Source organism: Solea senegalensis, linkage group LG9 (assembly GCF_019176455.1).
Source record: "Solea senegalensis isolate Sse05_10M linkage group LG9, IFAPA_SoseM_1, whole genome shotgun sequence".
NCBI lineage: Eukaryota > Metazoa > Chordata > Actinopteri > Pleuronectiformes > Soleidae > Solea > Solea senegalensis.
In genome coordinates this window covers 19,638,652-19,661,714 of record NC_058029.1, presented here as the reverse complement: position 1 = coordinate 19,661,714, position 23,063 = coordinate 19,638,652, and the positions used below count along the sequence as shown (strand labels likewise).

At 41.0% G+C, this 23,063-nt stretch overlaps 3 protein-coding genes, 1 long non-coding RNA gene and 1 other non-coding gene across 5 annotated transcripts; 2 read left to right on the top strand and 3 right to left on the bottom strand.

Annotated features, from left to right (window-relative positions):
* Positions 1-249: 249 nt before the first annotated feature.
* fam189b (family with sequence similarity 189 member B) lies at positions 250-9,913 on the bottom strand. Its single transcript, XM_044034345.1, has 14 exons — positions 8,476-9,913; positions 8,320-8,376; positions 7,264-7,371; positions 7,007-7,123; positions 6,796-6,903; positions 5,857-6,017; positions 5,650-5,749; positions 5,493-5,565; positions 4,592-4,880; positions 4,138-4,469; positions 4,003-4,062; positions 2,755-2,930; positions 2,517-2,663; positions 250-2,200 (listed from the first exon to the last, which is right to left on the bottom strand). The coding sequence occupies exons 1-14, from the start codon at positions 8,707-8,709 to the stop codon at positions 1,943-1,945; spliced, it is 2,220 nt and encodes a 739-aa protein (XP_043890280.1). The 5' UTR covers positions 8,710-9,913; the 3' UTR covers positions 250-1,942.
* Positions 9,914-11,892: 1,979 nt separating this feature from the next.
* Positions 11,893-17,800, bottom strand: rab13 (RAB13, member RAS oncogene family). The gene is made up of 8 exons (XM_044034293.1): positions 17,503-17,800; positions 16,640-16,700; positions 14,965-15,025; positions 14,784-14,861; positions 13,812-13,901; positions 13,615-13,680; positions 13,438-13,488; positions 11,893-13,306 (listed from the first exon to the last, which is right to left on the bottom strand). Exons 1-8 carry the CDS (start codon positions 17,624-17,626, stop codon positions 13,235-13,237), a joined length of 603 nt encoding a protein of 200 aa, XP_043890228.1. The 5' UTR covers positions 17,627-17,800; the 3' UTR covers positions 11,893-13,234.
* A 51-nt stretch (positions 17,801-17,851) lies between these two features.
* LOC122774778 lies at positions 17,852-18,104 on the bottom strand. Its single transcript, XR_006361027.1, has 2 exons — positions 18,022-18,104; positions 17,852-17,900 (listed from the first exon to the last, which is right to left on the bottom strand). It is a non-coding gene; the product is annotated as an uncharacterized LOC122774778 (long non-coding RNA).
* Positions 18,105-19,479: 1,375 nt separating this feature from the next.
* rps27.2 (ribosomal protein S27) lies at positions 19,480-23,063 on the top strand. Its single transcript, XM_044034294.1, has 4 exons — positions 19,480-19,558; positions 20,562-20,670; positions 21,178-21,288; positions 22,155-23,063. Exons 1-4 carry the CDS (start codon positions 19,553-19,555, stop codon positions 22,181-22,183), a joined length of 255 nt encoding a protein of 84 aa, XP_043890229.1. The 5' UTR covers positions 19,480-19,552; the 3' UTR covers positions 22,184-23,063.
* LOC122775316 lies at positions 21,435-21,566 on the top strand. Its single transcript, XR_006361090.1, has one exon. It is a non-coding gene; the product is annotated as a small nucleolar RNA SNORA13 (small nucleolar RNA).

Genomic DNA, 23,063 nt, shown 5'->3' with positions numbered 1-23,063 from the left:
GACTACTATTTCAAAGTTACATGTAAATTAAGTCCACAGAAGCAGCTGTTTGTGACTCCCATTTTTCCTATCACTCTGCTACATTTAAGTTCAACAGCACCGCTCTGTAGTCACATACATCTTGTCCAATAATTTTGTTTCCTGTAGAAAATATAAAGCTTAAACAATGCAAGAGAGAGAAAAAGGAGGATCAGCTTAACCGTAGTTCATATTCATATTATCCATGTTTGTTATGCACAAAACATCAACAAAAGTGTTTATTTTTTATTTTAGTTCTATCATTTATTTCATATGCTGAAATACATAACTTGCATTTAAAGTTTTCATTTAAAATCTGGAATAGGTGTCGTATTTAGATACATTTATAATTCTGCTTTCAAGGCTACGTCCTGTTAAGCCTGCCATACAGATATGCAATTCTTCAAATAAATAATGTTTTATGCAAGACAGGAGGTAGAAACACCACAGCTCAGTGCCTTGATAAGAGAGCATGAGAGCATGTATGTGTATGTGTTTACATTTTTAAAAGTAGTTACATAATTATGAATGCCTCAGAAACGAGTCTTTACTGATATGGGCTCAATATGTATCAACAGAATCCGGTTGTCCACACTCACCGTATGTTCAGTGTCTCTGGTGGGTCCGTTTTTTTGTCCTCATTTGACTACACACTCACGACCCTTTGCAAGTGGAAACCATGCTGAGACATAGTGTGAAACCCAACCTCATACAGAATGTCTGTATATTTATTGCAAGAGACTCGTTTAATCCGAGTCACAGTGCACTTTACACCTCTTTATCTTACAGGATCAGGCTGCCTTTGCCTATTATCATAGATATATGTCTCCCCAAAATAAAATTAGGATGCAGTGACATGTCTGGAGTCATCTGACAGAAAACTCTGGAAACACTGCACTCCTTTGACTCTGACCTTTGTCCTCAGCTACCTATCACCACAAACACATTTCAAATATAGCTAATATCATAGGTCTTGGGTGCAAGAGGAAGAAAAAAAGTAATAAACATTTTCCAAACATGCAGACATAAAGACATTCTGAGGACATGTTACTGAGTTACACAGACAGTCAGGATCTGATGCACAAGGTTTCCTGCTGTATGCTTTAGCAAAACATGCACATATGCAAATCAAACCACAGTGTCCAGGAGCTATGCACAGAAAATACCTTTGAAAGGCTGAAGTGTGTCTGTGTTAGAAATGCTAGTTGCTTTTCTTTTGAAGGCCAGTGCAGAGCTGTGAGAGTTTGGGGGGAAATTAGGAACCTGAATTTTGAAAAAATATTTTCACATTAGAGCATTTGTCCTCATCTGTTAATCTTACTCTAAACAAGCTAATTATATTTATTGAGATAGATTTTTTAAAAAAAACAAAAACAAACAAACAATTGAAGTCAATGGAAGACAAAGTAAGAATAATTCCATAATCACTTTACATAAGTGATTCTGTGGCTATATATAGCAATGTACAAAAGGGCCAGATGCATATTGCAACCCATAATTATGTAATAGACTGTCTGTACACGTGAGTAAGTGGTTGTTCTGTCAATGGAGTTCTGTCTCCATTGTTGAGGAAAAGACGTTTCCAGTTGACTATAGTGAGGGAGGAAGAATTCAGCAGCACAGATGCTTCTGGTTGGTCTCAGTAAGTTAGAAGACCACAGCAGCCAAACACGAGCTGTTTCACTGTTGTTGAATGTGTGAGCTCTGGGTCAATGTTCTGGGTGATAAAGAGCACCTCTGAATAAGGCCATTTGCTCAGATGACTTCACGAATACAGTAGTGACAGGAACAAACGGGAGAACAGACTTTTAAAAGTTGCAAAACCACTTTTGTCTTGATTAAATATTTCTTTAAACCTGCCGTCCACTCCTCGTGTCATTCCGGGGTTTTCCTCATCAATCCCTCCTCCAGCCTTCTCCTGTCTTCACAGTGCAGACTCTGAGTAGAGAGCTCCCGATGACCCATGGGGTGGACAAGGCGTCACCAGTCGATGAAGTGACGCCGAGGAGGAGGAGCTTAAATCTCCACAGCTGCGCAGGTGGATCCCCTCTGGCACCCGTCCACTGTAGCGTCGGTTGTGTCGACTGTCACTGTGGGAATGGTGGTGTCCACGGTGATGAGGTGGATGGTGAGCATTGCGGCTGGGCTGCCCTCGGCCTGTGTTCCAAGGTGTAAGCAAAACCTGAAAAGGAATTAATCAAGATAACTGGAGATGCACATGGCTCATTGAAAGAAGGTAGAGGAAGAATATCCATCCATCCATCTTCTACCATTTTATCCTCCACACAGGGACACATACAAACAACCATTCACTTTCACACCTACGGCCAATTTAGAGTGTCCAATTTGCCTAATCTGGATGTTTTTGGACTGTGGAGGGAAACCAGAGAACCTGGAGAATGTGGAGATAACCTTTGCACACATAGGGAGAACATGCAAACCCCATGCAGAAAGGCCAAGGGAAATACATGAAATTATGAGGTGAATCATTGTCATACATGCTCCAGCGGCAGGTGGTTGGTGGCAGCACCCTCAGCTCCAGTCCTCCTCTTAGGTCCCTGCCCTGTGCTCCCAGCATGCTCAGAGGAAGGAGCTAGGTTGCGTTTGGAGCGTTGCAGGAAACGAGCCATGAGAACCCGTGTCACCTGAAGAAAAAAACCAAAAACATCAGTTAGGATAAGACAAGAAGTGACACAGCTTGCATGAGAATTTTCAATGTTATTTTTTCAGACTTGCCTTAAGGTCTCCGAGGGAACGGTGGCAATCTTTAGGTAAACGTAGTGGCGATGTGGGTGGAGGTTTGGCAGGCACCTGCACCCCTACAGCTGCTGATTTAATGCTGCCTTTGCTCGGTAAGGCTGCCGCTGGAGGCAGAGAAGTGCGGGGCAGCAGACACACATCAGAAGACTGACCTTTTGAGTCAGAAAAAATGTGAAAAAAAAAACAGTTATAATTCTGTTATGACTCAAGTCAGTTCATTCATTTTGTCAGTATTTAATAAAACCCAAAGAAAACCAGACTTGAACAGAAATGCCATACCATTTCTATATTTGTCACAGCTGTAGAGCATGTATGCTGTGTATTTATCTGAATATTCCCACAGTGTGCACGGAATCAAACTCTTTTTCAGCCAATGATATTGTGTAATTAATCTAAGCGAAGTTAGAAGGCACCAACCCCCGATGGGTTTCCTGCCAGTTTTTACAAGGATTTGCTCAGAAATTCACACCACACATATGCATAGTGATATTACACATAATGACAGATCAGATAATCAGAGATTTGTAGTGCGTTTCCCGTAGCGCAGCCCAGTTGTCATGGCTTATCTTCAGTTATGTCCTCTAATTACTGCGTGTCACATCGCGTACGCAGCCTCCGCTTTGTGATCTTTTCCATGATTTGTGTCGACAGTCATAAATAATAAAGTGTATCATCTGAAAATATTGTTAATGAGAAGCTGGTGAACCACATGATAGTTTCCACACCGGAATCTAATATATCAATCTGTAATCACATCACTGTTAATTTAAATGTCGTGGACGAGTTTCATAAATCACTTTCACATGGGGATAGTTTTGCATATCGGTCTCCTCTGGCCTAAGAGAGTTTGATTAATGACGCTTGTTAGCTGCTGAGTTTTATCTCATCAAAATGACTTAAATGTGTTTTCTTTTGGGCTTTTCCCACTTTAATTTGTGGGGTGGAGTGGCTCAGTGGTTAAGACCCTACCTTGTGTACCAAAGACATCATGGTCGCAAGTTCGATTCCACCCCTGGCTAATTGTACTTGATTCCATTGTAAGTCGCTTTGGATAAAAGCGTCTGCTAAATGACATGTAATGTAATGTAATGTAATTTGAACGTAAATGCAGACAGCAAAGAAAAGAGAGGCAGTGGCAGTTTGCAGTGGAGGTTCTGAGTCACATTTCAATAACACATGTTAATCTTTAGACCAGGGAGACACCTAAAGATCACAAGGTCTTACCTGTATCTATGGATGTCTTGCTGTCTCCAGAGTCCTCCAGAGCTCTGCTTCCATAGTCAACTGCAGAAAACAGAACAGGTTATAGAAACTATAAAACCAGCGAAGCAAAAGTGCTCGTGTGTGTGTTTAAATCACCTGTATCAGTCGAGGAGCCAAGTCCTGGCTCGCTGTGTGACCTCACGAGGGGAGGCAGCCCCTCAGTTTCCCTCCTTCCTCTCTCTCCATCCTTCTCAGTCCTCCCCGCCCTACGTCGCAGATACAGCGGTTGGTGAGGGAGTGGTGCCCCATTACTGCCCGGTGCACCGGCAACCGAGGGGGATGGAACTAAGGAGGCCACAGCAGCTCCTTGTGCGGAGTGTACTCGAATCTCTGGGATGGAGGATTGCTGTTGACAGCTGGAGCCTCGTATTGTTTCCAGCTGGGAGCAGCTACTTGCTAGCATTGCCTGGCGACGCAGCACTGGAGACCTAGAGGACAACACAGGGAAATTCCTGTTTCTGAACATTACATTATATTACATTCACACACTTTTATCCAAAGCGATTATGATAACCATCATTTGGTACTAAAACTGTGTGTAAGTCTTCACCTGTATGTGGTGGTGGCAGTGCTGGGAGATGAGCAAGAGTTGGACCTCTCTCCTCTGAGGAAGCGTCTGGCTCTCGGTCCTCCTGCCAGAGGACTCTCTGGTGTTTGAGATGGAGGACCACGGTAGTTGAAGAGCTCCCCTCCATCTCCCACCTCACTGGCGGTCCTGTTCCCTCTCTCCCCCTGGTGCCTCAGTCCAACCTCCATCAGGCAGGAGTCCTCTGATGGGGAGGAATCATCAGGGATGTCCACAATCTCTGACATCAACAGAGATCCACTGTCCATGGACACTTGAAAATTAAGTAAAAACAAATTAGATCTTTTAATAACAAGACTAGAATCTATGTGGGAACTTGTTATCAATAATATATTCCACTGAAAAGCTGGTAAACTAAATGTTTCCTTATGTAACTTTCTATATTCCTTTCACATAATATAGTATTATTTGTTTAAATCTACAGAATTAATGATCCACTTAGTCCTCCCTTTAATAAGTGCTTCAAGGAAATATGGCCTCCACATATTCTTGTCTGTTTGTGTATTAGGCTCTGGCTGGTTTGTCTGTTTGGTCTGCAGTAGAAATGGCAGTGCGAGATGGAGGCCTTTTTATTTTAGCAATTGTTATTTAAAATGTATACCTACGTGTGTAGTATATTCAAATTATTGTCTTTCTTTTTTTTTAACAACACTTGAAAATTAAACTCACCATTAATGAAATAATACAAATGTCATAACACTTGCCCCATCTTACTTTGTAACCTAAATGTAAACGTGCATTTCTGCCAGTAAACACAGATTGGACCTTTAATTGTAATTTTCACATTTTAACAGTTCATCTCTTATTAGTGATACTACTTTCAACTAGCACAGGTGAATTTGTCATTGATGTAATGTTTTCTCACCTTCTCCACTGAAGGCAGTAGAAGTTCCTCTCTCTCCAGACAGCTCAGTGCCGTGGGGGTCAAACACTGTCGCCTTTAACGGTGACAACAGAGACTAATCAGCATGGGCACACACACATGCGTGCACACACACACACACACACACACGCGTACTTACTTGGCTGCAAGCTCTCTGTCCCATCACTGCTTCATAAGGAGGGGGACAGTCAGTGGGATACAGGGGAACAGGACTCTCCATGGAGCCATTGTAGGTGATGCTAAGTGTGAATACAAAATGTCGAAAAATAATTTTCATACATCACGTACATGAAAAACTGCACACCATTCAGTTGATGTAGAGTAAAGCATTGAATGTCCTTGTTACCTCTGAGCGTCTGTCTCAGAGCTGCAGGTGTATTCAGGAGGATAGTACGGAGGTGGAGGGATGGGTGGCACAAACTCCTCAAAGTCCATGATGTTGGTCAGGAACGCGTCCTGAGGAGTGGTGCACTCTGGGTTGACTGAACGGGAGCGATGGGGAGCCAGCTGGACACACAGAGGCAGAGTTATACCACAAAAAGACGATTATAGGTTATTTGTATAGTCTAATTAAATGGGTTTTGTTTTTTTTCAGATATTGCACAGTGCTTGTCATTGTAAGTGTGAGGTTCATGTAATACTGGAGGCTGCACGTAGTTTTATTTGTTTGACGACAATTAAACAATTATGTGGTCCTGAATTTCACCACAAAGTCAACAATTAGCTGGTCTATTTTGTGAAAAAAAGGAGGGTTAGGAAAGAGAGAAGAAAGAAAGTGTCCTCACCAAACCAACCAAACTCCACTCAAAAATGTAGTGATTTCATTTTTTTAAAAATGCATTTCATTCAAAGTCTTATGTGATGAATTACTGGTGATTGTTGAAACAGTGGTGGAAAAACGAGCCAGAATTGTTAGGAAAAAAGCACTCTTCTTACTTTACAACCCGACTTCTTTGTAACACAATGTACACGAAATACACAAATTGTCCAACATGCAACTTGAATTGTGAGACAGAAAGTGGTGCATTAGTTCAAGTAATATTCCGATGGAAAAACTGTTTGAAATGAATTAATTAGATAAATATTTAGATGTAATGGCAATTTAAACTATGCTTAGACAAATTAGTATCTAGATTAACCCTAAGCATTTGGGTGGAATAACCTCTACGGTCCAAGAAGATCAGTCCTTGAAGTGCAGCTCCTGGTTTTGCAGGAACATCATTTGGGACATTGGTAAAACAAAAGCGAGTCTGATAAATGAAAAATGTGCTGCGTTTGCACTTACCAGGTGCACAAGGTCCAGGGAGAATATGTGAATACTGCAGGTCACAGTGGACAAAGTACAGATGATGGTGGAGAGAATGCTGAGACCGCAGGCACTGAACAAAAGGTCCTGCAGACAAATGTACATTAAGGAAAACCAAGACTATACAGTAAACTGGCTTTTTATTTGTAGAAAGTCATATTTAATCGATAACCTGGGTATAAATACTCACCTTCAACTGGTGTCTGACTGAATGGCAGTCAGCATTCAGGTACAGGACCAGGGTCTCCTCCTCTGTGATGGAGCAGGAGTGAGTGGGCGCACAACACACACACAGGCCGTTCTCCACCTACAAACAATTACACACACAGAGGATTTTCGTGAAAAACGTATTTCCACACTGAAAATAACATCCATATTGTAACGCTTTCCACATGCAGCTGGTTTGAAGGGTATTACAGCATGAGAGCAGAAAACAATGCTGTGTACCTGGCAGGTGAGCATGGACTTGACCATCTGTGCGTTCTGACAGGAGAGCATTGAACCAGCCAGACTGAGGATCACACACACTGCAGACAGCAGCATGAACAGTGACACCTGTGGACAAGCACACAGCCAAGTGCGGGGCGTTAGAAAAGAGTGCCACACAGTGCCAAGAGTTTTACTCCCGACAAACTAAACCCTCTGTTTTCACAGCTATGCAGTGATAAGAGATAGGCAGACAGATGTGGTTTATTGTCTCACAAACATGACACATTTCACTTAAAATGGCATTAAAAACACATTACAAGGATTATTAATAATGAAGGACCTCTAGAATCAAAGACTAAGACTAAGACAAATCCTTAAAGATCTCATTTAAACATCTGCCGATGAAGATAAGCTACTAAATGGAATTTGTGGTGATCACAAATACCATTAAGACAACAAAGTTTCATAACTGGATCACAACCATAATCTAATCAGTTCTACATCACCAGAAAATCCAAATCTACTCTTCTCTTTCTGAGTTATGCTGCTCACAGCAAAACTAGAACCCACTAGGCAGAGGTAATCATTGGTGAATGTGTCAAATCATCACAACTTTATAGAAACACAGTGAACCTGGACTGTTTGTTGGGAAGTCTTTGCCCTCCTGGTAATACAGTCTTCCTCTGTGGCACATTGTCCTACATTTATTACTTGAAATGTCATGTTATTTAGGGCTGCAATTAAATATTGATAAACTGAAATGTTACAGTATGTCAGTGTGGGACTGTATTGATCCATTGAGATGCTGTATTGATATGGAAATAATCTTTACAGTGGTTTAATTCTCCTGTGGCTGAATGCCAGCAGACTTTCAGCCATTTAACTCTCCCCCCTCACTAACCCTCCCCTCTCACTAGATAATCTGTACATTGTTTATACATATTACAGTTTTTAATGAAATAGAATATCTTTGGAAGTTGCATATTGCCTTGCTCTGTATCCCTGTATTGGTCTAAGCACCAGATTATTTGTGATAAACAACCTTAATGTTATCAGATAATGTTACACACATACCACCAGTGTCAAAGGTCTCTTCCAGGAGATTATCCCAACTATTCCAGATGCCACCACCTGGTAACAGAGAGCACATATAATATAACACAGGTAATTACCAATATTTACTGTTTCATTTTTAAAGGTGCAATATGGTTTGGTCAGATTTACACTTACAAAGAAACCAGCCCAAAATGGACAGGACTGCCTCACACGAGCTGAAGAGGTGAAGGCCATGCTGGTAAAAGAGAAGGCCAGGACCATGGCCCCTAGACCCAGGTGGCACAACCCCAGGTAGAGGAGCAGCCGTGCTCCTCCGGGCCCCCGGCCTGACATCCCTCTACGGCTGTCTGACCAGCCCCGAGACCCCGAGGCCGAAGCCACACTGCTGGAGTCTGACGGTGAAGGCATGGCAGGCTCATCCGTGAGTGCAGGAGGAGGCTGGGAAACAGTTCACACTCACTCTGGTTTGATAAAGCAACGTTAAGTTGTTGTGGTGTAGGCGCAAGAGCGTTGAAGAGGGAGACACCAATGCTGGCTTCAGAGCTCCACTCTCACAATTATGCACCAAAATCTCCACTGGCAGGTGCCATAGGTGCTGCGCAGTGGCCCACGGTGGTGCACACTACAGTCCAAGAACTTTGTCAGCAGAAAGTTGAGAATTGAGCAGCCACTACACACTCGCAGCCTTATTTGTCTGATTTTGACATTTCAGCCATGATACTGAGGTTGATTCAGTCAATGCAGTTTACAGTCTATTATGACCACTAGTCTATTCACTGCACAGCATATAGAGCTGCATCCTATCAAGTCATTCTGACATATTCACACACAACTGCATTAGTTTACTTGCAATTTTCTTAATAGTGTTTTAATCATATGCTTTTTGCTGCTCGCTCCTGTCATCAGGACAGCCTTCCACCTCTCCCTCCTCTCGCCAGTGGCATTGCGGTAACTGGAGACCAGAGCAGGCCGCAAATTCTCAAGCATCCAATAGAACACCAGCTGATTTTTCACCACCAGCAGCAGCAGCAGCAGCAGCGATGAGGACAGGAGCCGGCGCTAGTGTCCACTCAGTGTCCGAGCCAAACCCGGCCCCTCGCACCTCCTCCTCCTCCTTATGTCAGGTCCATCCTGTCACGGCGTGGAGATCAAACCCCCATCAATATCACATCGGTGCGTGTCGGAAAAACGCGAGACTAATTACACCGAGAAAAAGAAAGAAAGAAAAATCCTCTATCGATTATCAAACTGCACCAAAAATATCAGAGCCCTTCTGCAATAAAACCTCTCCCCCCTGGGTTTCGATCTTTGACAGCTCCAACTCAGCGGGGGTTTGTGGTGGTCCACACGCACCTAAACCCCCCGCGCCACCATCACCACCAGCAGCATCATCCCCTCCTCCTCCTCCTCCTTCTCCTCTTCCTCCGCCTCGTTCCTCCCTGCAGTCACGCGGGCATCCCGCTCAGACCGTGTGTTTGCGTGTGTGCATCCCGGATGCTGCTTACCTCACTGCCTTCCATCAAACGTCACATGAGCAAAACAACACGGTCCACATACGCCGGGTGCCCGCGATGACATGCTGAAATCCCTCAAGGATGATGAATGAATGAATGAATGATTGAATGAATCCTTCTCCTTTCCTCGCCCCGCCCTTCTGCTGCTCCCACGCCTCGTCTCTGTTCCTCAGCTCTGACTCTGGCAGAGAGAGCGGAGTATCATGTTTGCAAAAAGCGAAAACTGCCCTGCTACGTGATGACAAAGCACGCAGAACGTGCGGGCAACATGGAGGTTGCGGCAGAGCGTGCGCACACCGTCGCGGTGCTGATGCTGGGAAGGAGGGACGGTTGCCTAGCGACGGATTCCAGCCCCTGCTGCGGCAACAATTAAACTAAGCAAATAACCAGATTTTTATTTATATATGACTCTGTTTAACACGAGTTACACAGAAACTCGTGATATGTTGCTCAAAACACATGAAGTGTGAGAAACTGAGAAACTTTGATTCACTGATGCAGTGTGTTGGTGACATAAGTTACACACTGGAGCTTTAAGAACTTTTTGAATCATTCATCTCGTTTGCAAGAGGGAGAAAATGATTGATTACAAAGACACTTGTCTTCTTTTGGTTCTGAGCTTTGTATCAGTATTGTATAAAATACCTAAAAGGGATACTTCAGTAAAAGTACAAGTATTGTCACTTTTTTTTTAATAAAAAAAGTGACGATACTTAGTAAAAATAGTAGAAGAAGAAAAAGTTTATGACATTTACTGTATTTAAGTATCAAAAGACATTTTCTAATATGAAATATACTTAAGTTTTAGCTAGTCTATATGTGTCCTTGAGCAAGACACTTAACGCCCTGCATCGTGTTTCATGAATATGAAAGTTGTGTGAATGGGTGAAACTATAAGCGTAAAGCAGCTCATCAAGACTAGAAAAACTCTATATAAATACAGACCATAATACCAACTCTTCTTCTGATTTTATTTTGTAGTAACAAAGATAGTTAGAGGAAATGTAGTGGTGTAAAAGTAAAATTTGCTAGAAATATAAATAACAAAGTGAAGTACAGATACGTGAATGTTGTACTTAAGAACAGTATAAGTATTTGTACTTTGTTACATTACAACACTGCTTTGTGCAGTATAGCAAGTCTTTGGGCCGTGAACTTGATCAGGAACATTAGATGTAACCAGTGTAGTGAGTCAGAAACAGGAGATATGTGGAAACTCCTCCCAGTCCCTGTTAATAATGGCAGATTATAATGATAGAAATGAGAGACTGACTGCTGCACTGAGAGGAGAGTCGTTAAAACACGGTGACCTGTGGACCTAAATGTGGAAGTGTGTGTCTCACACATGCCTGTAATCTTATTACAGTATATTGACTCTGTCAACAGACATACTGGAACAACTAGCTTAAGGGCTTATAGGCTTCTGTAATTATATGGCCGTATTATGAGCCAATACATAATTTATCACTGCTTTAAGGATCAATTTTCAGCCGAGTGCAAATGAAGACTCCGCTTGTTGTATAACATTTCTGCAATCTTTGGTTTTAATTCATTAGCTCGTGCCTTTCAATGGATAAAACATGACCACTTATCTTCCAGTCAGCAGGACATCAAACGATAACCAGCCTCTTTTCACATTCATGTAGAAACCTTTAAGAATATTCTATCAATAGTCACAGAATATGACTTTCTTTATCTCACTCATTAAATGAGAACCTCTGTCACCCTCCACATGTGGCTTGAACTGAACAGCCAACTAAGAAGACTTTCCAAAAAAGTAGTATAAAAGTTTTTTCTAGTACAGATCAGATATTTGTTCATTATAAACACTTGAGCCAAATATAAAAAATATTTGGCTCAGTTCTTCATCCTTTGTTTCAAATTAGATTGTATGTGTAATTGGTGCATGGCAGGTTGTCCTGAATGATTAACCCCCTCTCTGTTACAGGTTTGATCCTTTTCACAGAGATAGTAAGAGAATTATATGACTAAACATTAACAAGTGACATAGTCTAGGCATACACACCAATTATATCATTGCGTCAACATGCGTTTTCAAACGTCATCAGACTTTCCATGGTCTACAATTTTGCATTTTAATTCAGCAAGCAGCACGTCTGCAGTCTCCATACAAAGTCTAATGGCAGCGTTAAAAAGACACAGAATGTGAGAGTAACAGTGTGTCGGAGCAGAAACTGTCAGGATTAGAGGAGCACAAGTAATCACAGTCGTCGTCAGTGCCCTGAAAAAAACAAAAACAACAATGCCTGAACACAGGGACACTGTCAAGTCAGATGTCGTGCGGTGGTGTTTGTAAGAGATATAACAGGCACTTCAGATAAAAGGCAAGAGCCACTAAATCAATTCAAAATGAGGGACATGGGAGCAGTGCCGCCTCCCAGGCCCCCACATCCTGTCCATTCACTTGCTTTGTCCATCATTCTTTTATCTCTCCACTCACCCTCTCATATTGCACTTATCTCACTGACCATCGTCCACATTGTCAATCATCCATCTATTAAAAGGAAACGCCTGTTTGTTTCGGTTTGAACAAACAGCAAGTCATTAACACAAAGAGCAGGTTTCCATTTTCTCATATTCGGCACAAAGGGAACGTTTATGTCATGGTGGTAACCTGTCACGGTATCTACTGTATATTCTGTGGAATGCATTTTGATGACGCACACTATTAAAACATATACAGTATGATCGGTTTTCACAGGGATACATTTATATATGTCTATCGACATATGACCTCTCTGTGACGTTGCACGGTTTGTTATGTGTCACTGCAGGAAATGAGAGTGCGTTCCTCACCAAAACACGTAATGACTCGACTTCAATGAATTCCCCGTCTACTGAATCACTGCGATGCACAAACCGGGAGCACAATTAATATGAAATGTTTTTTTATGGCAACCTCTTCCTCTATTATACTGCAAATGCTCACACATTAGAAATGCCTGGAATGGCTCTACTATAAGCAGAGGTGTGATTTTCTACAAAGGTTCTATAAAAACCACTAGACAGTGCTGCTGCAGGGTTTATACTGTGGTGATAAGCTGGAGTAATACAAACTGTACTCAACATGGTGGAGATTTGCATACCTGACCAGCTCTTGTAACATTAATGCGAACACAGTAGATGTTGCAGAAAACATATTCATTGTGAAATACACTATCCCACAAGAATAATCCATAAATTATATTTCTCCTGGCATTTTCTTGGGAAACAAAAGTGTCAACACTTAAGATATAACACTTGTTTTTTTTTTTGTTTTTTTTTTTGCAGATGCATGTATTTGACACGGAGCCCACCAGATGGAGACAGAAACCATGTTGTACTGTGTTCCTTCTGCAATGCTGATGTTCTCTTAAATCTGTGTTGCACTTTGCTCTGTGTATGCACCAGTGTCACATCTAGAGGAGAGCACACTTGGAAGACTTCTTCTCTGTACTGCTGGTGATTTTCACTTCTCGGCCCGTGGGTCCCTGTCGAAGGAGGAGAAAGAGACAAAGAGCAGCATTACAGGTGTACACGTGAATACATGCATGAGTTATTCCACGTTCATGAAGAAACTAAGGATTCAGTTTGGGCATATTTTGTGTATTTTCCCACTCACTGATTTCTTGCTGTTTTTCTGTAGTATGTCACGAGCCAAAGACAGAAAAGACTAAAGATGGAGAAAAAGGAGTGAGTGAGATTAACAGTTAAAGTTCAACTCTGCAGCACAATAACAAAGAAAAGCAGTTCATTAATGAATGAGCTTTGGAGCAGATGTGATTTTGTCGTGACTCACCTCCTCAACATTAATGCTGGACTTTGCACTCGTCTCAAAGAACATGATGCCGTGATCTTTAGCCAGCTGTTGACAACAGACACGTACTTATAGTAAGTCAGGATATGAGCAATAATAACTTCCTGCTTTGACATTATTCTTCTCTGAATGACACAATACATGCGCTGTAAATAAGGTTCCTCTTGGAGTCGCCTCACCTTTTCTCCCGTCTCCTTGGAAACCTTGCGCTTTGCCTCGATGTCACACTTATTACCTAGCAACATTCGACTGACCCCGGCCGATGCATTCTGGGAAAGAGGGAATACAATTACTTGATTAGCACAAGATTTGATTGACTTTGCACGCGTGCAGGTGATTCAGAGGTGTCGGCTTAGAGGCAGACACATGGATAAAGAGATTAAAGGGGACGAGGAGGAGGGACTTAAACATGAGATCATATCTTGAGAGGCAATAAAGCAGCTGTTTGGCAGGAGGGCGCTCTCTGAGAAGTTTTTTTTATTAAATCAAAATAAAAGTAGTGTATTTAGTGTATGCGGACGCTGACTCTTTATGAGTTATAAAGCCTTAAGCATGTTTTGTTCCCAGTTTATTATCTTGTGTTAAGGTGTGACTGGTTTGACAGTAGGGTTGTTTGTCTCTATGTGGCCCTGTGATGGACTGGTGATCCCCACTGTCAGCTGTGATTGGCACCAGCGGCCCCCACGACCCTCATGTGGAGAATAAAGCGGTGAGTGATTGAGTGAGTGAGTGAGTGAGTGAGACAATCATCAGATTATCAGGTCAAACAAATTTTACCTGAATGAACCAACATTAACAACAAAGTGCATATACCCTGTACACATCCCCCTTAATCAGATCTGCTATGAAATATAATGGATTCTTCCTTGAGTCAGAAATTTCATAAAACTTGTTTCAGTAGCTGTTACATAATCCTGTTTACAACAAACAGAGACAGAGTAAGTGAAAACATGGCCTCCTTGGACGAGGTAGTAAAATAAGTGACTTATACTGCATGAAGGGAGGAAGGAAGGAGATGACTATGGCTGTTTTGATTTTGTCTCTTGCTACACTGAGTGAAGACTCGTATGACTATGAAACCACCTGACTATGCAGTCAATGTTACGCATTTCCTGGTTGTCTTTGCCATGGCTAAGAAGAAGCAGTCTCACTTCTCTGATGCTCTTCATCCAGTTCTGAATGTTTTCGTAGGACTTCTCGTCTGTGATGTCATAGACGAGGATGATGCCCTGCCACAGAGGAGGAGGAGGAGGAGAGTTAGTCAAAGGTACGGAGCTAGAACAAATTGGCAATGATGCCAGGCTGATTGTTCTACAGGCGTCCTGTGCTCACCATGGCTCCTCTGTAGTAGGCCGTTGTAATGGTCTTGAACCTCTCCTGCCCTGCTGTGTCCCTACACAAAGCACACACACTCGCAGTCAAACAATGAGCACTGATGCATGTATACTCACATGATATTACACCAGAATGTAGTAATTACATAGTAATGTAGTAATTAGGGATGGGTCAAAATATCGATTTGGTGATATATTGTCGTCCTTCCTTAATCAATGCACCGGGACAAATATCGATATTTTAATTAACAAATGAAGGCACTCTAAAGTAAACACTCCCTGCCTGTTTCACTTGCCGGGTGTCACTGCTCAAATGAATGAGGGAAACTTGGGTGGAAGTTACCTGGCTGAAGAAGAGGGAGTTAACAGCACGATAGCGGACAGAAAGCTACGTTAAGAGATGCTCCATCCAAGTTCAATACACAGACTTTATACACTTTATACGCTGTATAGTGATAGTATTGGTGTTGTGGACCATGTATCATGTGTAATATTGTATGGTGATTCCCACCCTTAGTAGTAATTAGTAAGTTAAGTAGTATTTCACTTATGTAGCTTCCTTATTCATATGAATGTGGCCATGATTGTGGGGGCATGGCTTTCACCAGAGGACTGATGGGAGGGGACAGGACGTGACTGTTGTATTTTTCTCAAAACACAGCACCTTTAAATTACTGTATCAACACCATCAAAGGGTTAGTTCAGGTTTTTCTTGAAGTGTAAGTGTCTGAGGTACTGAAACATTAGCAACTAACTAACTAACTTCACCAAGTCCAAATCCATGGACTTGTTTTGGACCCAGCGATTTGCTCTGAATGAACATGGCTGTCAACAGGGAGAGAAGAGAAAACAGATTTTGGCCACTTAACAAAAAAGTTCAGTTAATACAACATATGACTGTTTAAGTCTATGATATCTTAAGAATGTGTTTGCTGCTTTTTCTTGCCAAACTGAGGTTTGTGAACGGCTCACTCCCTGCACCAAAGTCCAAAAAAACACAGCTGTCAATCCTCTGGTTGTTCCATTAGTAATTTTAATGTGCTATTTTGTCACTTTTGTATATGGAATCCTTTGTTCTGACTTAAATAAATGATATACATTTTCTGATGGAGTTAGCCATAGACCAGCATGACCTGTGTCTCTGCACGCTAAAAACACTGATTTCTAGATGGACTTAAGTGCAAGAATAGCAAGAATATGATGTTCACTATAACAGCGACATTAAGGCAAACATATTAGTAGATAAGTATATAATATATAGTATATAAGATCTTGCAGACTTACAGTGTACGTTTTATTAGGTGAGCCTTTAGTTAGTTGGCTAACGTCTGTTTTTACTTATGTCCCTGTGAGCAGCCATGTTTTCAGTGAGAACAAGAGTCCTGGTCACAGGGCGGTTCAGTGGTGAGCTAGTCAGTGTTGATAATGTGTCAATGCCTCATAAAACCACACAAAAAAAAACCCTGAACTATCCTTTTAAAATGTCATGGGGTGGTTCTCTGTGGTGGCCATGTGTGATGTGAATACTTGGACAATAAACCCTGTCATAAAGTCCCAGATTTGGAGAACAAGAGAGAGGGGGGGCTCCTCTTTCTTCTCAGACAAATAAGGTTGAATCAGCACCAAGAAAAACTAAAAACTGTCCCAGAAAGCAGCCGGACATTATTTCTTACCAGACTTGGAGTTTCACTTTCTTTCCATCCACTTCAATGGTTTTTACTTTAAAGTCAATGCCTGGGAGATAAGACGAGAACAGGAAAGAGGAGGGGGCAGAAAATGAGTTAAATACCTCAGACATGAACTAAACAACTAAACACACACCCACCCACACTCACACACATAGCAGAATATATAGGTCACCCTAACTGTGGGGTGGGGACTGATTCATGGTTGATGGTGACCCCCCTCGATGCACTGCATTCACAGCAACACATAGACCTAAAGGAAAGACATAAACAGGCCGACCGGACATTTTCTTTCCTGCTGGATGCAGATGGATGGACAGACAGACAGATAGACAGTGAGGGACAAAAAGAGGGGTGTCCTTTGCAGAAACTCTGCATGCTAGAAAGAAAACTATTCTTCTGGGAACACGGAGATAGCAAAAGAGATAGGAATGAGGGTGGGTGGACCTTCTGAGAGCATAGAGGGAGAAATGAGATCTGAGGAGAGATCAGGGAGAGAGGGTCAGGATAGAGAGAGAGAGCGAGAGAGAGAGAGAGAACACACATTCAACATGGAGAAGGAGAAAAGAAAAAAAGATGAGCGACAAAATGAAAACAGACGAGAAAGAAGCAAAGAGAGAGAGGACAGACTAGTTCAGACATGAAAACAGACTCAGAAACCAGTTAGTGCAGTGTCAAGCATCAAATAGAGACAGACGAGAAATGTCAGCAAACATTTGATTTGATCATGAACCAAGTTTGAGAGAGAGAGAGAGAGAGAGCGAGAGTGGCCACTCATCAGCTGCTGGTGCAGCAATGTCACACACACACACACACACACACACACACACACACACACAGTAATAACTTACCGATGGTTGAAATATAAGTGGAGTTGAAATTGTCCTCAGCAAATCGGATGATGAGACATGTTTTCCCCACTCCGCTGTCCCCGATCAGCAGCAGTTTGAAAAGGAAATCGTACTTTTTCGCCATGGCAGCAACTGTTTCTCAAAGTTAAAGCGTGACCCAAAGGGGGGAAAAGTTGGAATTGTCCCTTTAAAGGAGATCCTCTTCATCGACGCCAGGCGTTAAATCGTACGTTCCTTTGTTGCGACAAAAAGCAAAAACTGTTTTCAGTGTTAAACAAAAATTATAAAAAGAAAAGAAAAGAAAAAAGTGTTGCTGTATCGAGTGGAACTTCTTTTCCCTTTTTCCCTCTCAGATTTTGTCACCGGTAAATTCCGATCCCCCTCACTGCTTCTGTGATCTGTTTAGATAAACACACACAAAAACAAAAGTTGGAGCATCTAATGTAGCACAGCTTTCATCCGTGAATCTTCTCCACGTTCACTTTAACGGAGTCACAGTCACTCCATTTACAAACAGACCGGGGTGGATACGTGTATGTCCAGGCTCCAACTTCGCTGACGGCCCAGATCCGCTCCAGTGCTACGTAGTGAGGGAGTGCTTCAGTGGCTCACACCTGCACTTACACGGCATCGACACTAGATGGCGCCATTTGACTGCAAACATTTATGAAACAATAGGCTTAGTCAGAAAAACAGTTTTCATAGACACCCACAATTAGCACAAAACCCCCCCAAAACAATGCTGACATTTGTGTAGATGAAAGTGAGAATAGATAAAAGAAATGCAAATGAAAAAACTGTAAAAGTTCAAATTCCGTTGAGTCAATCAAAGTGCTTCACTGTCCACCTGTGTATGGAGTGATGAGTGATTTGTTATTGTCAATGACAAAATGCCCACAAGCGATCGAGAAATACTTTGAGTATTTCAAACAAAAAAAACAAAAACAAACAGGTTCTCTGATTTTCAGCTCCCTAAATGTTAATATTTTCAAGGTTTCTCACCTCTCCACAAAATAATAATAATATGAGACATATATGACATATATATGGGGTGGAGTGGCTCAGTGGTTAAGACCCTGCCCTGTGTGCGAAAGACATCATGGTCGCAAGTTCGATCCCACCCCTGGCTGATTGTACTTAATTCCATTGTAAGTCGCTTTGGATAAAAGCGTCTGCTAAATGACATGTAATGTAATGTAAAATATATGGATGTTGTCATATTGAGGTCAAGGAAGCACACATTTTTCAATATTTCTTGACATTTTTGCAGCACATTTTGCAAAGTTTTTTTTTTTACATGACAGCATATAGCTCTAAAGCAAGACTGATATTGTATATGTATATATATATAATCAAAGTACTGGCTGCATTGAGTTTGTCCACTGTCCACTGAAAATTACTGTAACACAGATACATTTTTCATTTGATGTACTAATATGTAGTGGATGTCTTCCAAATCCATAAATGTAGATTTTCCCTCTTTTCAAATAAAATATTCAGATGGAAGTATCTCTTAGAAATATGAATTTTCAATTTATTTTCTTCTTCTTTCCTTTTCTTTTCATAACACAGTAGGACACAAGTATGCTAGAAAATGACATTGACTTATGGTAACATATCAGATACAACAACTCCTTGTATGTGGTTCACTTTACTTTTATTTAATGTTTTACCTTTGTTTGACTTGTTGTTTATGGAAGATATTTTTCTTCATATATATTCATTGCATGTATTTGTATGTGTTGTTCCCGTTGCTTGTGTTTGTGTAGTTCCCTCTGTGCTTTGTTAAACTGACATAATCGAAATATTTTCCTGAATACTTAAGGCAAAGTATGAGGTGTGATTTTTTTTATAAATGTACAACTGTATATGTCGATGTTATTTTATAATAGGTACTGTTTGTATATTTAAATAAATATATAAATAAAAGTCTTCTACTAAAAGTTCTTCTTCTACTACTTCTTCCGGTTTTTACAGTCACTCCACAGTTTCCGGTCCGTTGCTAAAAAACCCTCTTCCTTTCCGGTGCTGATACTCCACATACGCAGACATGCCTGTAAGTAACACTTCGCTCTCTGCTGTTGTCATTTGTCGTTCATTTGTGTCTAAAAGTGTTGAAGTTAACGCGGTGAAGAGTTGTGTTTTGTTTCCGTGGGTTGGAAAGTGGAATCCATGTGGCGGAATATTGTAAAACGTAAAAACTCGACAACATGGCGAAGGACCACGTGCTCGAGCAGGCAGCGCAGTAAAACTCCGTGTTCACACTCACTGATAAAAACGATATGAACACCGACATCAGTGATTTTACATCTGTCATTATCGCTATTATTTCTAGGTGTAACAACAAACAGTTGGTTTTCTATCATATATTTATGTAACTCTTCAACTGCATTTCAATTTCTCACCAGCAGCCTTTTATATATAAACATACGTTTATTTTCTGAATAATACCATTGTATTTGGTCGTATGTGTCAACTTAGCCATGTTATATATGATTTTTAAATTATGTTTTACCAGCAATAGTTTTGTGTTTTAGCACCTATTGAATTGAAAGTCTTAGATTTGATGGCAAAATTAACGTTTAACGAGTTCATATTATTAAATGTGAATTCAACGTTTTTATGTCTGTCAAAGTCAGCGATTATCTGCAGTTGGATTGTAATGACGTGACTGATAGTTGTCGATGCGTTTAGCATGTGGATATAATGCTCATGCTGACATACTGTCTTGAATAATTCTGGTGCAATAGACATTTTTCACAGAAGATAATAGATATGAAATAGTAACGGTAATTGAGGGTTCACACTTATAAGAGAGCCAGCATTTTGCTATTAAAATGTAAGGGTAGGTCCCACTAAATACTTGGCACTTTAACCTGTAGAAGCTTGTTTTTCCCTAAAAATGTATTTTAAAGCTGCACATTAATAAGGTAGTTGAGAAATACTTGTACCATATGGTCATTGTAGAATTGGTAAAACAAGTCTAAAGGTGGTCTAAGACTTGCAAGGTACTTTATATGTATTAAACATAATTAATGTCTTGTCTTATTTGCTTTTAGCTTGCAAAGGATTTGGTGCACCCCAGCCCTGAGGAGGAAAAGAGAAGACACAAGAAGAAACGTCTCGTGCAGAGTCCAAATTCATATTTTATGGATGTCAAATGTCCAGGTCAGCTTCTCCATGTGTTAACCTGTTCAAAGCAGGACTGGTGCTTTTTTTTCATTTGAAATTTGATAGTATTTTGAATAGGGTGGGAAGTTCATGTCTGAGCTGTAATGACATGTTGGGAAATGCTTTTTCTGAAGTCTCATGGACCATTTGAAGTAGTACCCCTTATCATCCAGCAGACGGCGCTTGTAAAGGTTTCCTACCAAACAGACCTTGTTTGGGGACCTGTACAAACCAAGTGACTTTGTTGCCTTTATGTGTTGCCCTTCCATTGTTTCATAGTGTTTGGGGTGTCAAATAAGGCATACAGCAACACTTGTTTCCATCAGTGAAAAGAGTTTCACACGGCTCTTTGACACAAATGGCTGCAAGGACATGTTCAGCACATTTTTATTATGTAATGGTCATACATTTTTCAGCTGCTGGTTGTTTTTGTTTACATTTTTCTGTTGCTGGTTTAATGGGATGCCATTTAAAATAATTTGTGTGATTATGTGCTGTTTGCAGGCTGCTACAAGATCACCACAGTGTTCAGTCACGCTCAGACTGTAGTGCTGTGTGTTGGCTGCTCCACAGTCCTCTGCCAGCCGACGGGAGGGAAAGCTCGTCTGACAGAAGGTACAGGAAAACTAATGTTGCATTACAATCTGTAACAGCGTGTAACGTCTGTAGTTACATGGATGAAAAAGTTTAATACAGACAGTATTAATTAAATTATTAACAGTTAATTGTTGTCCATTTTGTGTGATTCTGTCCCCGGTATTTGCCTTTGTGTTGCCCTTTCACTGACTTCTTCGTGAACTGGGTGTCAACTAAGGCATACATTGACTCTTGCGGTTGTGACAGAAATACATCGCCTCTGATCTATTTCTACACAATCACCTGCAAGCACAAATAAGACTTGCCTTTTAATTTATACCCACATTTCTTAACATTTACTGGAGCCATGTACACAAGACAATAATTGCAGGAGAATAGCTTGTTAATAAGAATTCTGATCGAATATGAGAATTACTTCACTAGTGTAAGTACATTGATGAAATGATCATAGCGCTGCACCACCCACTCTGTCCTCTGCTGCCGTGGTAACCAAGGGCTTCTGAATACGTTGTGCTCTGAGTTACTATGGGTGCAGCTGTGACCTTTGGCCCCAACACCACAGTTTCTAGGTGAATCAGTCTTTGAAAAGGCAGACAGCAGCACAGAACCATGTTCCACCAGTGAGTCAATGTATAAACCCTTCCTGCAACAATTGCTGGCTCTGTACTGTTAATCCAAATCCCAGTGGCAGCTTGTTAGGGATATGTTAATAAACGGATGCAGTTTAGTACAGTGTACCTGCCACATACATGTTTAAGGCCTTTTAGATGTAATATCTAATTTTCCATATAAATGAATTGGTATTACTTATTTTGTAAATGAGCAAATGCCACAATTCTCAATCTCAAATTCCTCATTGATGAGTCTCTGTATCTTTCCTGTAGGGTGTTCATTCAGGAGGAAACAGCACTAAATGCACCGGACTTGGCTGGACAGCCGCTGAGAAGGAGAGAGTAAAACTTGATGTTCGTCAAGTTAATGCTGCCATGGAGCTGATGCAGCAATCAGAGAATGGAGAGTGGGATTAAAATCATCTCTATCTACTGAAATGTTTGGCCTTGTTTGGACTCTAGCAATAACACATGACAATTCATTTTAATCTCTTGATGAACAGGGATTATTTTGTTTTGATCCAAAATATCCCACATGTTCATGTCACCCAGTTGTGTTTTGACAAAGTTTGTCTTGTAAATTTTAGGTCATTTAAGGCCTCAGAGTTTTATCAAGTATGGAAGTGTTCTGTGTTAGTGCTGCTATAACATCCAGACTAAAACATAAACGTCTGCCAAGTTAATTCCACAGTCAAGTAAACATTTCGTTTTAAGTAGACTATGATTTTTGATCAGTGCCTGCAGTGTCAGTGCAGAGCCTCCTGCTCTGAAGGAGGGGTTTTATTCAGGGAAAGTCTTTGCTCCCGTGTTTTCTGCTGCTTGTAAAACACAGTGATGTGACACTTAATGACAAAACAATGATCGTTGAGATTATGCATTTATGTATGCTTGTGAACTTCCTGGCAAAATGATTTTTGGGGCGATAATGTTCAGTTGCAAAAAACAACTGTATCTAGCTTGAGAGAAGTGTAGATACTTGACATAAATGTGTATCTATATTTGACTTCTCTTTAAGCCTTATGAGCATGCAGGTATTTTCAGTCTAAAAGCATGAAGTTGTATACTTAACGACATTATGTGAGGAGAGGAAATTTAGTGACAACTTTCTTCTTGCTATAGTGACATCTTGTGTGTGTCTAATGATTTGATACAGCTTACAAATAAAATCTGGGAAAAATGTCA

What these genes read in the sequence shown, in the direction of transcription:
- fam189b (XM_044034345.1), bottom strand. Translation starts at nt 8,709, where the DNA reads ATGCCTTCACCGTCAGACTCCAGCAGTGTGGCTTCGGCCTCGGGGTCT. An exon ending in GACAGAGAGCTTGCAGCCAA is followed by an intron (nt 5,566 to 5,649) that starts GTAAGTACGCGT and finishes TCACCGTTAAAG; the next exon opens with GCGACAGTGTTTGACCCCCA. An exon ending in GTTCCCTCGGAGACCTTAAG is followed by an intron (nt 2,664 to 2,754) that starts GCAAGTCTGAAA and finishes TTTTTTCTTCAG; the next exon opens with GTGACACGGGTTCTCATGGC.
- rab13 (XM_044034293.1), bottom strand. Translation starts at nt 17,626, where the DNA reads ATGGCGAAAAAGTACGATTTCCTTTTCAAACTGCTGCTGATCGGGGAC. An exon ending in GGATGAAGAGCATCAGAGAA is followed by an intron (nt 13,902 to 14,783) that starts GTGAGACTGCTT and finishes CCTCTTTCCCAG; the next exon opens with AATGCATCGGCCGGGGTCAG. An exon ending in CCAAGGAGACGGGAGAAAAG is followed by an intron (nt 13,681 to 13,811) that starts GTGAGGCGACTC and finishes TGTTGTCAACAG; the next exon opens with CTGGCTAAAGATCACGGCAT.
- rps27.2 (XM_044034294.1), top strand. An exon ending in TATGGATGTCAAATGTCCAG is followed by an intron (nt 20,671 to 21,177) that starts GTCAGCTTCTCC and finishes TGCTGTTTGCAG; the next exon opens with GCTGCTACAAGATCACCACA. An exon ending in GAAAGCTCGTCTGACAGAAG is followed by an intron (nt 21,289 to 22,154) that starts GTACAGGAAAAC and finishes TCTTTCCTGTAG; the next exon opens with GGTGTTCATTCAGGAGGAAA.